This window comes from Acipenser ruthenus, chromosome 1 (genome assembly GCF_902713425.1).
Source record: "Acipenser ruthenus chromosome 1, fAciRut3.2 maternal haplotype, whole genome shotgun sequence".
NCBI classification, from domain to species: Eukaryota; Metazoa; Chordata; class Actinopteri; order Acipenseriformes; family Acipenseridae; genus Acipenser; species Acipenser ruthenus.
In genome coordinates, this window is record NC_081189.1 from 45565024 (window position 1) to 45579061 (window position 14038).

Consider the following 14038-nt stretch of genomic DNA (forward strand, 5'->3'; position numbering starts at 1 on the left):
CACTCTGATTTGCTTTCCTAGTGGGCCCGAGATGTCACAGATAGATAAGGCTGCATGCTGGATTCCCATCTTTAAAAAGCACAGTTTATTTAGGTTTAAAGAGCAGGCAATGAATATACTTCCATAGTTTAATTTCAAAAGTCAGATATATCCTTGGAAATATAAAGATATATTAAAACATATGAAAATATAATATTCCATACATATTCTTTTGATTTCCTATAATCAAACTGTATTGTGTATTTATGTATTTATTAAATTAACAACAAAAGGTTACCTGTAACATCTCATAACAATGCAGACAACAAATATAAAAGGTTTTTGGTTTTTTTTAATCGCTCTTCCTACATTGATTTAGAGGACAGATCTCAAACCCCAGTGCACTAGAGTGGACATTTTGAAAAGAACTTTGAAACAAACTTTAAAGTTATACATGTAAAAAGTTGTCAGGATTTTAACAATGAAAAGGGAAATGACAGGTATGTTTAAACAATTGTAGCAACACGTGGGGATGTAGAACACTATATTTTTCAGAACACCTCTACTAGGGATTTGGTAGTGAAGGCAGTCCCCACATGTAATATCTTGGGATGGGTGTATGCCAAATCAGCTAAAAACACACCTGCAAAATGATGGCACTTTACTAAGGGCCATGTAATTGTGTTCATTGTTTGTAGAAAAGTGGGGTGCATGAACAAATGTCTACCGTTTCATTTCAATAGTCAGGTACATTCTAGGAAATACAAAGAGATGTTATACATTATTCAGGTCCAATATTCCATACATTTTCTTTTACTTTCCTAAAATCAAACCTTTCATGTGTATTTATGTATTTATTAAATTAATAACAAAGAGGTTACCTGTAGCATCCCATAACAATGCAGACAGAAAATGAAAAGGTTTCAGATAATTTACCTTATAACTCAGGTTCCCTTAAGAAAACTAGGGATTTGGAAGTGAAGGCAGTCCCCCCACATGTAATAATATCTTGGGATGAGTGTATGCCAGATCATCTCAAACACACCATAAAAATGATGGAATGATGTTCATAGAAAAGGGGGGCTGCAATTTGGCACCCCAGGAGTAATGTTAACCTCACCAGTGGATGAAAAAGGGGTATGTGTGGCAGCACAGCCTTCACACTAAGAAGGAAGCCTCTATAGTCTAGCAAATGTGTAAACCTTTGCTAATCTTTGTGGACACGCTGTACGCTAAATACATCCACTGTACACATTTGATACATTGACCTGCCTCCTCCAGTAAGATTTTAAAAGTGACATAGTACCATATGGAGCCTTGCATCATTGCCACTGTGGTCTTTGAGAACACCTTCAATACCAAGTCGCTCATCAGTTTCATATTAATCCTATGAATATTTCACCCAAACTCTGGCACACTGAACACGTCTGCTTTGGGTGTATTTTACAAGCCTGTGAGCCTGCTCTATGGTCATCAGTGCTGAGGTTTACAGGTAACCTAGACACATGCTGTCTGAATTCAGATCAAACAATGACCAATGCTAGAAATACTTAATTCTCTAAATAAATAAATAAAAACACCCAAGCAATCTGTGCAGAAGGTTTTCTATGCTTTCTATGTCACCGTTCTTGTCCTTACAGACAACTGATCGTCATTTTTGTAACCCTTGATAGTTGTCCCATGACCTTTAGTTATGAATTAAACCATCAATGTTTATGGTGTTACTGAATAGATATACCTATATAGGACTGTATGTTATGTTGTTGTAAATAAAGATTGATTGTTTTTTAACATGAGTTTGGCAGGGATGGGGTTAAATCCATCCCTCAGGCTATCCTGCTACATATGGTATAAGTAGTGGGATAGCATCAGGATGAGACTCTGGAAACTGCAGTGAAAGTGCTGGTTGTGCACGTTTATTAACAAAACAAAATAAACACAGGAACAAATAAACACGGTACAATGACCAAAATAAAGAGTTAAACGAAACACAAGTCAGAAAAAATACCCAGCATCCTGATATCGGAGCGGGCGACCTGGAACAGATGAGACCAATAAGTCATTCAGGTAAGATGGAGCTAACCCATTTAAGGCTTTATAGGTTAAAAGCAGGACTTTAAAATCAACCCTGTATAGTATTGGGAGTCAGTGCCAATACCGGTGTAATATGGTCAAACTTTCTTGTTTTCATTAGGATCCTGGCAGCAGCGTTTTGCGTGAGCTGCAATCTGGACAAAACACAGTTTGGAATACAGTGCTCCCTCGCTATAAGGCTCTTGGTTATAACACGCCTCGGATATAACACTCCTACAGCATGTCCCCCAATTCCCTATACTAGTGATTCATGCAGTATTTCTACAGTAAATACAGTACAGGTGTTGTTCAAACTGTAAACAACTTCTCAGTTTCTGTCTTTCCCTTTTGATACAGTATCTGAACTGAAGAAAAGCTGCACTGGCACTTTATAACACAGACATCTTATGCATTATTCATTTTATAACTAAATAAATATTAGGCCTATTAAGTGGTTATCTTTCCTAATGTATTTACTTTTTTGCTGTGAGAGGAACTGCAGCTTTCTACGGGAGACAAGACGCTTCAGCTTTGCTTCAGCCTCGCCGGCAGCCGAACCTGGGGCGAGCCCATTCCCTCTTCCCCTCACCCGACCTGCTCTCCTTCTTGCACTTGGTTTGCTTGTCTGTCGCTTCGAACTGAGCTCCCGACCGCGGTTTAGTCAGGCTATTTATAGTTTAAAAAGTGCTGATTAAAATGATCCATGAGTGGGAACGTTACCTGTTTTTTTTTTACCTGTTACATTTTTGCTTCACTATATGTGCATTATAGAGAGGGAGTTATTTTATTTTGTATTTTAGTCAGATGTGTGTTGTTATGTGTCCCGAGGCACCCCCCACCCCCTCCCCAGTTTATAATGCTTTTTGGTTATAACGCTCATATTGTGTGTCCCCCGAGACCCGCGTTATTCCAAGGGAGCACTGTACCAGAAAATAGGACATTATAGTATATTCTAAAAGTTAAAAAGGCATGCATCATTCTCTTAGCATCCTGTGCGGAGAGAAAGCGTCTTAATTTAGCAATATTTCTTAGATGAAAAAAAGACACATTAGTTATGTTGCTATTGTGGGATTCAAATGAAAGATCAGGGTAAAAAATGACACCCACATTTCTAATTTCTATCGTTGACTCAATGGGGTAGCTGTCTACTGTACAGGCACATTGATTTACCCTCTCTCATTGATTTCTTGACCCCAAAATTATGACCTGTGTTTTATCAGAATTTAACAGTAGAACATTTGTTGACATCCATTTCTTAATATCAGTGAGACAGGTAGTTATGGTATTTGCAGATGTGGAATCACCTGGTTTCAGAGATAGATACAATTGTGTGTCATCGGCATAGTAGTGAAAGTTTACCCTGTGTCTACAGACAACATCACTCAGGGGGAGCATATAGAGAGAAAACAAGACTGGTTAAAGAACAGAGCCCAGATAAGAAGGAGGAGTGGTCCCCAATTTGAACATATATGTAACCTATTTGAAAGATATGATTTAAACTAAGATAGGGCGCAACCAGACCGTCCTACAAGATTCTCAATTAAAATGTGATGGTCGATGGTGTTAAATGCTGCACTTAGATCTAGAAGGATAAGAACAGAGGTAAGGCCTGAGTCAAAAGATAATAGCACATCGTTTACTACTTTGATAAGGGTCGGTTCAGTACTGTGACCGGACGGAAGCCTGACTGAAATTTCTCATATATATTATCCGCTGCAAGGAATGAGTATAGTTGATTTGCCACCACTCTCTGTAATACTTTTAATAAAAGGGGGAGATTAGAAATAGGCCTAAAATTATTAAGAACTCCTGGATTCAAAGTAGTTTTTTTAAGCAGCGATTTTACAACAGCAACCTTAAATGAGTCAGAAACGATGCCAGATGAAAGGGAGCTATTAATGATATTTAGAATAATAAAATCAATCCTAGATAATATTTATTTTAATCGTTTAGTAGGAATAGGGTCTAATCACTGTTTGCTGTTAATTTGATTTTCGTAGTTCTGCTCATTTTTCTGGTTTGTAAGTTGAGCTTCATCCCAAATAGAACACAATTTTAGTTTTGGTAATGTTGTCGTTAGTTGGCTATAGCACCATCTAGTACCTAAAAGAATAAATAAATAAAATGGTCATATATTTTTTCCCAACCCTTATATAAAGTTTACAGGATAAATTTACAGTTTAAGCTTCGGGATAAACAAGAAGGTGTTTATTTTTTAAAACTCTTATTTAAGCTTTAGGTGCGAATTTTGATTGTTCCAAAACATTTGTAGCCACTTGCAGTATGAATTCACATAGATAGCTGGGGAGGAATAACCAGAGTCATAATACTGACATGATTTACAGCAACCTCTTATTGAATAAATGAGCAGGTAGGCTATTAGATATTATCAGTACTGAATGTTATTGAGATGTAGATGACAGAAGATGGCAGGAGTTAGAAATTAATTATGTACAACACCCACAATTTCCAAAGACAGCTTAAAGATCTTTAGAATTCTTCCACATCTACATTTGTTTTATTTAAGTAATCCCGTCTTTTTATCCCTCTCTTTGCACATGTAAATTAGCCTTTGGGAACAGCTATTCAATATAGATTATTTGTTTTTTATGTGCTGGGTTTAGTTGTAAGCATGTGTCACAAAGATGGCCGGAGTGGGTGGCGTCAGACCAGATGGAGGAAATAAATAAACAGAGAGATGGGGTTTTGGTAAAGCTGAGCGCGTGATTGCGCTCACCATTTAATAACAGACAGAAAATAAAAGGTTTGAAACAACAAAAACACAGGACACGGCACTTGTAGCCAAAATAAACAGACGAACAAAACGGACTAGACAGTGCACAGACAGACGAACAAAACACGGTGAGCAGATAACACTAATATTTACGTTCTTATTTTACGTTTCTCCTTCTCTCTCTCCCGTTCTCCACTCACCGAACACCTAACCCTGACTGACTAAAAATGTGCCTATTTATACTGTTGTGCTGGGATTCAATTACTAATTAATTATTCACTTGAATCCCAGCACGTGAATTAATTTTCTGCAACCCCGTGCTCACATATTACATTTAACCAGCACGTGAAGTGATTTGTGCCCTCCTCGTGCCTACATACAAATCTACACTTTTTAAATATACGTGAAACAGACCCGTTTATATCCCGTGTACCAATCTATACACCAACATTAACATACGCACGCATACATACACAAAACACACAAATGCACACAGGGGCGGGGCACTTTGCCACAGCATGTCATTCCTTTTAGTGTTATATTGCAGGTTATACTACAGTTATGGATTGGTCTACAACCGAGCACGTTCTAACATCTTTGCAGCTAGTGTATCAGCAGGGGACCACTGTATTTAATGATGCATCTCAACAGGCTGTTTTTTCTACAAAAATATTTTAAATACTGAAAGAAATAATATTAACACTATAGTTTTTAGATCAGGTATAAGTGTGCAATCTATTGACATGTTATTAATTATGCTATTAACTGTTATAGATTGTGATTTGAAATAATAAGACTGGATGGAGCTATAGTATGTTATAATTAGGGCTTCTGATTTTCGGTTTTAACCGATAAAACCCGATAAAACACCCCTGATATAAAAAAATGAAATCGGTGGATAGCCAATAAACACCGGAAAGCACTGGAAAAACTGTGGAAATGGTTAATAAATTCATGTTGACTTTACCCTATTCCCATTAAAAAATAAAACCTAGGGATTTCGTTGTGGAACACAGCAATGGAAACAAGGTACAACTAAAGTGTGCAAGTATTGTCGAGTTACTATACATATTTTGACAAAAAAAACGCTCCCACATTTTGAAAAGTAACCGAAAACACTAATTTCATACAGTATATCAAAAACAAAAGCCCCGAAAAAAAACGATTTACATAAAACTCGAAAATAGCTAAAAATAAGCACTGAAAAATACAATTTAAAAAACCCGAAAAACAGAAGCCCTAGTTATAATAATGTTATATAGAAGGTGATTCAAAATTTACTCAACATTGTCAAACCTATTGTCCTGGCAATTCGTTGTCTAACCAAGATTAGTCATGCATGGAATGGTGCACAGGAGCACCGTCATGGTGGAACATCATGTGCTGGAGGTCATCAAGGTAAGATGAACAGATGTTTAGCAGGACAGACATGTAGGACGCTGCATCAACTGAAACAATATCACCCAATAACTGTTGTTGGCAATGCCACTCCATGACACAGGGATCGCATGTTCTGACGGTTCATGGTCCCGTTCAGGTGAGGAGGATGTTATCTGCCACAATGTCTGCCTATTCTTTCATGCATTCACAGAATAGCTTTCGGCATACATCATCTGCTACTGATAACGCTGGCACAGCAGTACATTTGTATGGTTACAGTTGATCCTGGAATTATGCCTCTGTTTGGGTGCTTACTAGCAAAATCAATAGCTGTTGCAGCACTGTTTTGTCAATTTTTGCCATATAGCAAAATTAGATCATTGTACTGCAAATGTAAGCCTTGACATTATGAACAAGTGTCCTTCTGCTGTGAGTACTGAGGAACTATAGGCATCCAGCCTTTTTATACCTGATCAGCTCTCTGGTGGCCAAACGTTGCATCAGAGCGTCTATGTCATACATTTATCCTTTGCATATCATCCTCCACGTACCCTCTATTTTTCTCTTTCCACATCCATTGCAGCCTCCCAATAACTTCAGACAGTCAATCATAACTGTAGACAAACATTTTGTCCAATGCTTTTATTGGTTTCATTTTAAAGGTAAAAACTAGCAAGAACTAGAATCTACAGTATAATAAGTAGTAATACAGTACTATAACATAACTGCTCATTCCTGCAATAATATGTTATGTTGTACTTCAGATTTTACAATACAAGCACACATACAGTAAGTAAGATAATGGTCTTTATTTACCAAGTATTTTATTTAATTGCATTTTATATTACCAATGTTAGACTTTAGATTCCCTTATGTCCAATTTACTAAGTAAAAAAGGATTTTGAAATGTCAACAAAGAAATGCAAAAAAGGGACAGGATACATGGCATAATCCAGAACAAACCAGATCTCTGATAAATGGGATGAATGATTATGATTACCCATTATTGGAAGGTACTTCAAATTAATCTAAATAACTCTTTCATTACGAATTCAAATTAACCAACATCTAAAATATAATAATAATAAACAAATAGATAACCAAAGCAAGATGTCTACGGTTCCTGACAGACCAATCAAAACATGTTCACACTTATTGTGGTGTCATTTTTATGATAAATTAATTGTAAGCACAACCATTTAAGCTATCTCGAGACAAGTAATCTATTGTGTACCATCTCAAGACACACACACCTATGCAGTTGTAATTAGGATTTTAAATATATTTTAACATTTAGTAATGGATTTATATATTTAATTATGAAATAATTAAATATATAAATCCATTACTAAATGAAATGATTAAATTAAGTTAATATCATTAAGGCACATTTTGACAGGATGTAAGGTGGGTCTTAGCCAAGAACGGTTTACTGGCGCCGTGACCAGGTGCTGCGATGTTTGACCTTAGCATTGGAAGACAAGCGTAACATGTCCAATAAGTTGCTACCAGTTCCATCAAAGCATTACACACAAAAGACAACATTCCTCCGTCCAGGAGAGCAACCGCCAAGAAAAGGTGTTAAAACCAAGCCTCGCACAGGACAACTGGAAGCTGCTAGAGATCGGAAAATGCTGGCAGATGTTGGTCAACGGCTTATTTTTCCACCTGAGATGGTGGCCACTAACCTTTGATCAGATATTTTCTTGTGGTCTGGATCAGCACGCCTTGTTCACCTGGTAGAGTTAACAGTGTCATGGGAGGATGCTGTAGATGAGGCGTATCAGAGGAAGAAACTTCGGTATGCTCAACTAGCCGCTGAAGCGGAACAGCGAGGATGGAGAGTCCAGGTTTACCCAGTGGAGATGGGTTGTCAAGGATTTGTGGCACACTCTACAACCAGGTTTCTCAGAGACGTTGGATTCAGTGGCCAAGAGTTGCGTCGCACAGTGAAGAACTTATCTGAAGCAGCAGAGAGGAGCAGCAACTGTGGTTGAGACAGAAATATTCTGGTTGGGGATCTCAAGCACAATAGAAAGAAAGAAACGCTGATGTACGGGTAAGTAAGCTGGGCTGAGTTGAGTGGGGGACGGAGGGGGGTGATGCTGGGATGCCAGAATCACCGTCGAGCCCTCTTGAGGTGTTGTGGGCTAGTCGACGAAACACTGAGGATGGAAGGTGCCCACTTGAAGACCCCAGAGATTTACCCTACTTAGCTAAATCCAGGCGGTTGTCATGCTGATGCGCTGGGGAGACCACGTTGTGATTGATCCCCGGAGTCAGCAACACAGCGGTTGTGTGTGCTGATGCGCTGGGGAGGCAAAATAAGCTGATCCCTGGAGCCAGCATTACACTTCGGCCATCAACACCAGGCAGAAGGATATCTACATCATCATATGGAAGGAAACGCAATTGGATGGAAACGCAGATGGATCACATTAGTTTACTGTAAAGCTATGTCTTAGTTGGTGCTTAACTTGGCGAGAGCTGAAATCATTACATCATACTCAGTTTAAACAGAATTAATCATACAATCGATTTATGCACCATGGAAATTCATGTTGTTTAGTTACCAGTCCTTAAATGTGAAGAAAGTTAAACAGTATCTCAATGAATAATCATATAGCTTTCCACATGTAGTTAAAAGTGTTTTAGTTTAGAAACCTGATCTTCAGTTTGTAGTCCTTTCCACAACAGTTATTATTCAAGGGATTTGAAGAAAAACAAGATCGCTTTTTCTTCAGGAAACCTACAATGCAACAAAGCCACCCACCAAATAGTTTCCTGTGTGCTTAAAATGATGCTTGTTCCAGCAATACAGCGCCAACTCGAACATATTTAAAAGGCACTTTGGTTTTAAGTAACTTCAGTATTCTTTTGTTTATTTCTCTGTGTATTTTAGCATACTTTTAGATTTTGTAGCAACAAAGCTTTCCTTAGTAAGCAAAGTTAAACACATTTATCTTAATTTATCTTAATCTGATTTCCAAGAAACAGTTTCATTGAGGAAAGTCTTTTTCTTCATGAAAAGAGATGATCAATTTATTGAATATCTCTTTGGAAAGTTCAATTTAGTTCTGTTTCATGTTTCATGAAGTTGGATTGTTACAGCGATGTTGTTGAGTCTTGGCAGTGATTTTCAGTACGATTGTTTACACAATTGTTATCATATTGTTGTTGTTTTAGAGACTACTTTCCCATGTTCTGCAGAAGTTTAAATTAACTCGGAAAATGGTTAGGACATAGTCAAATTGTCCAATCACAAGAGTTTTCATTAGCATATTTTCCATCTTTAGTTCAATGTGGCTGTTTAGAAAAACACATTCAGTTAAAATACTCTTTTGTGAAAATAACTTTTCCTGAGTTATGAATTGTTACTTGATAATCACATTTCACATTTCACATCACTCTTTGGAACTCTCTCCCAGCTTTGGTGAGTGACGCTCCCACCGTCGCTCGCTTTAAATCAACTCTTGTTGATTTAATTTCTTGACCCACTTGTTCTCTCTTGCTTTCCATGCTCTTTAAGCCTCATATCTGCTATTAGCTGTTGTGTTGTTGCTACTATTTCATGTATTATGCTGCTATATCATGTATTATGCATTTTCACTGTATTGGCAATTTTTTATTACTGTATATCATGTATTATGCACATGATTTACAAAGTATATCATTAAAGTATTATGGATTTTGGTGTTACTGCATCTTGTAAAGCGCTATGTGATGGTGGTCCACTATGAAAGGCACTATATAAAATAAAGATTGAGATTGATTGATTGATTGATTGATTGATTGATATTTTCCTGATGTGATTGATTGATTGATTGATTGATTGATTGATTGATATTTTCCTGATGTGATTTCACACAATGCAGTACCAAATTAAATCATAAAAGTCCAATATTTATCATTATAATGAGTTAATTCAATGTCAATGAATTTCCTGAATGCAGGTATGTGATTTAGGAGAACACTTCCTTCTTTGATCTTTTGTGCTGTTGTGATTGTAAACCCAATTTCCTTTATTTATTTCTATTACCGTGTTTAAAATATGTCTGTATGAACGCAGTTCTTTTTTTCCGTTTGCATAGTAAGTTATGACCTTTTTTCCGTTTGCATAGTAAGCTTATGTATGCTTTTTATGTCTGTAGGCTACATAAACACATTTATTTTCAATGTCCTGTTACTTATTTTGTTTCTACAGTTTTATTTAATCATTATATAGCTTACCTGAAATGCATTTCTGTTCTGCTTTAAGACGGATCTTGGCTCGTAACACCTGCTTGCCACCAGTGCTATCTGGCACGTGATTTAAGGTGTGATTCATGGTTAGCACAGTTTCGTAAATATCGTCTGAATATCATTAGCCTCATTAGTGCTCTCATGCCACTTCATTTGAATATGTCAACATGCATTTTGCATATTCAGCAGTGCTATTTTTAAGGCTTGCGTGCTAATTCACGTTTTATGCTGTAAATCGTGCTTTATCGTGGTTGATAAATACGGAATTATCTAGCATGCGCCTTATCCTTGGATAATTATCGCATAATTATCGCATTTGTTTAAAATGTTCACACCTAGCCGAGTTTTTGGAAAACAGATTTCAATCTTCCAGTTTACAATCCACTTAAGTCTTCCATCCTTCCAAAGGGTGTTATCTTCAAAAAATGTCTGGAATAATGGAGGGTTGTATATAACTATAAACACAAATGGCATTCTGGAATTTGAGTTAGACCCATATAGTGAGAGGAATTGTATTAATAATTATAAATTGTCTTCAGATTAATTAACCCTAGATAATTAATTTGTAGCACAAGTGATAGCAACAGCCAATATACAGTAGTGGGAACTGGTGTGACCTGCAAAGCAACTAACAATTGTTAAGAATAGACAGAACATATTGCCTCCACTGCTGTGGCTCTAGAAATGTTCAGTACATCAATGCACATGCCATGGTGGCATCTCTGTAGGTGTATTTCAAGATGCTAAATTATTCACTCAGAAAAGCATGCTCTACTTCTCCTGAAGCTGTGACTCAACCCCCAGCCCCCCTCTCAGCTTATCTGAATGGTTGTCATGGATTACTTTATTTAAACCATTTACTTCCAGCCAGTGTGCCAAGCTTATTGCAATTGTAATTACTTACAGTCATCAGACAGTGATTTTTTCAGACATGAGCAATGATTTTATCTCTTTTTTATTGATTTGAACTTGAGTCCTTATAGGTGAAAAGGCAGTACATTTAACCACGGTCATCTTCATTAGCTAAGTCCTTGTTGGCAATAGGTAAATGTGAGCTCCTGGAAATTGAGTGGCTCTTGCTCATTTATCTCCTCTTTTCCCAGGAATTGGACAAGGGGTTCCGGTGGTTGCTCTTATTGTGGAAGGAGGTCCTAACGTCATCTCCATTGTGCTGGAGTATCTGAGAGACACTCCTCCTGTGCCTGTGGTTGTCTGTGATGGCAGCGGGCGTGCTTCCGACATCCTTGCGTTCGGGCACAAATACTCTGAGGATGGAGGGTACGTTACAATCCTGTTTGTTAAGAAACCACGTGTGTCATCTGAATGATCCTGAAACTCCCTCACATGATCTACACTTAATCTACAATAACCCATTGTGACTTCTATTGGCTGTTCAGAGTAAGTGTCCATAGTCCCCCCAACTCATTGTGGTTAATATATGTGCATCATATTCACTGAAATTAAATTTGCTTGTGTAAAGTTGTGTTTCTTACATTAGATAATTTGTCTAATTCACTCAATTTCAAGTCCCAAAGACATTTTTTTCTTACCTGGACATATACAGTATTTATTTAACCCTTGTAACAGATATAGTACATATTTACTGTACTTTATAAAATGTACAATGGATATGACTTTACCTAAGGTAACAGTAGCTAGTCTAAGATCAGTGCTAATCAGGTTGTGTATAACCAGTTGTTAGGGAGTGTGGACCCAGATGTTTGTTCATATGACAACATTTCTGTGATAAATATCCTTTTTGTTATCCACAAAAAAACACACCTTCAAATCTCATCTCCCCCTGTTGAACCAATGTAGAGACAAATGTACAAGAATAGAATGATATTTTTTTGTGAATTTGCATTTTTTGTTAAATATGCATCACACAACTCTGTTCCCCCCTTAACTGTAGCCAATCTATGATAATCTTGGTCACAACAAGTTAATACATTTGTATTTCTATCATAGATCTTCTTTACAAATCTCATTACTTCATGGCTTCTTAGCCAAAATGTATTTGCAGCTAAACATCCTTGTCTCATACACCAGGGTCATCAACGAGTCTCTGAGGGACCAGCTACTGGTCACAATCCAGAAGACCTTTAACTACAGCCGTACCCAGGCCCAGCACCTCTTCATAATACTGATGGAGTGCATGAAGAATAAAGAGCTGGTAAGTGCCGCAAAGCCCAAAAAGCAAGATTGACAACGGATATCTGATACAACTTTGAAGTGCAGAAGCTGTTCATGAGACACTAAGATTATTTTCAGTTTTATTTAATATTATGGTTTTTTTTTTTTAAGTCTTAAATTGAATTTTATTGTAAGAATATATATACCGTATAATGGGAAAGTTTGTCGAGGAATTCATTTTGGCTTTATTGGCGGTTTTGATTGGATCGCCTATAATTCTTCCACCAATAAGAATGTGGTATACAGTGAGCGATCCCGCCCTCTGACAGACTGGTATGCAGCACAGGTTTAAAAAGCGCTGAACAAGGGAAAGAATATGTCGGATGTCAAAGTGAATATGAGAATGGCAGTAACTTTGAGTGTAAACTGCGCCTGCTACTGTGGTACCTGTAGGATTGTTCTTTATTATGTAAATAAGTTTTGTGTTATTTAGTAATTAAGTACTGTAACATGGTGCAAATTTGCTTTGGATTGTTATTGTCAATATTTTGTATATACTGCTATTAAGACACCCACAATATGTTAAAATAAATTACTTCTACACTGTATAAATATAGTTTATTAACTAGTTTTAAATTTAAAGCATTTTCGTTTTGGCTTTATTGTTAAAGTTTTTACACATAGCAATACTATCCTACAATTACAAAATTATACTGTGATCATTTCACAGTGTTATGTCAGGGGACCATAGCTGTTTTGAAACTGAGAGTTAACAAATGCCTATCATTAAAGTGTACTGCATATACATACACTGCTGTGCAAAAGTCTTAGACATGGTGCATTTTTCTTTGAATTGACAACAGAACTGGCAGAAGGCACAGGTGTCGTTGTGAAACACTTTTGGGAACAAGACTAAAAGGCTAAAATATGCGTAAAAACATGTATAGAATGTTACACTCAGATGTCCTGGCCTTAATGAAATAGTGCCTTTTTGCCTTTTTAACATCTTAGTTGAATTAATGAATTAAGTAAGTAAGTAAGTAAGTAAGTAAGTAAGTAAGCATTTCTACAAGTCCAATATTAGTGATGAGATTATTTGTTGTTTACTTTGCTTGCTTGTTTCCTATGTGTGTGAAAATGTATTATTATTATTTTTTTCTTATTGGATTCTTTTTATGTTATTTATGTAACTTTTTGTTTGGTAACGTGTATTTTTTCTTTGTTTTTCTTTTAATTTACAAGTTGTTGTTTTTATTTTGTATGTATTTTTGTTTGTACTTTTAATAAATGTATTTTTTATATTTATGCGTCTGTTATTTGTGCCTTGAAAATCTTTTCAGGTAAAACAAAGATGAGACTTACTTCCCATGTTTGGATCACTTCTTACACTTACCGTTAATTCCCGATAATTCATCGGAGTTACTTGTTGGAATGATACTTATTTGCTACTTTTATTTTATACAGAATGTTTATTTGTATAGTGGAACCAGAATGCAA

At 36.6% G+C, this 14038-nt stretch overlaps 1 protein-coding gene across 4 annotated transcripts in view; it reads left to right on the plus strand.

The window, feature by feature from the left end:
- The window catches only part of trpm3 (transient receptor potential cation channel, subfamily M, member 3), a 356841-nt gene that overhangs the window by 245052 nt on the left and 97751 nt on the right, over positions 1-14038 (plus strand). For all 4 annotated transcript variants that reach the window (XM_059025700.1, XM_059025701.1, XM_059025706.1 and 1 more), the window contains exons 7-8: positions 11512-11686; positions 12458-12581. In XM_059025700.1, coding sequence (XP_058881683.1) covers positions 11512-11686; positions 12458-12581 — 299 coding nt within the window. The remainder of the gene's footprint in view (positions 1-11511; positions 11687-12457; positions 12582-14038) is intronic.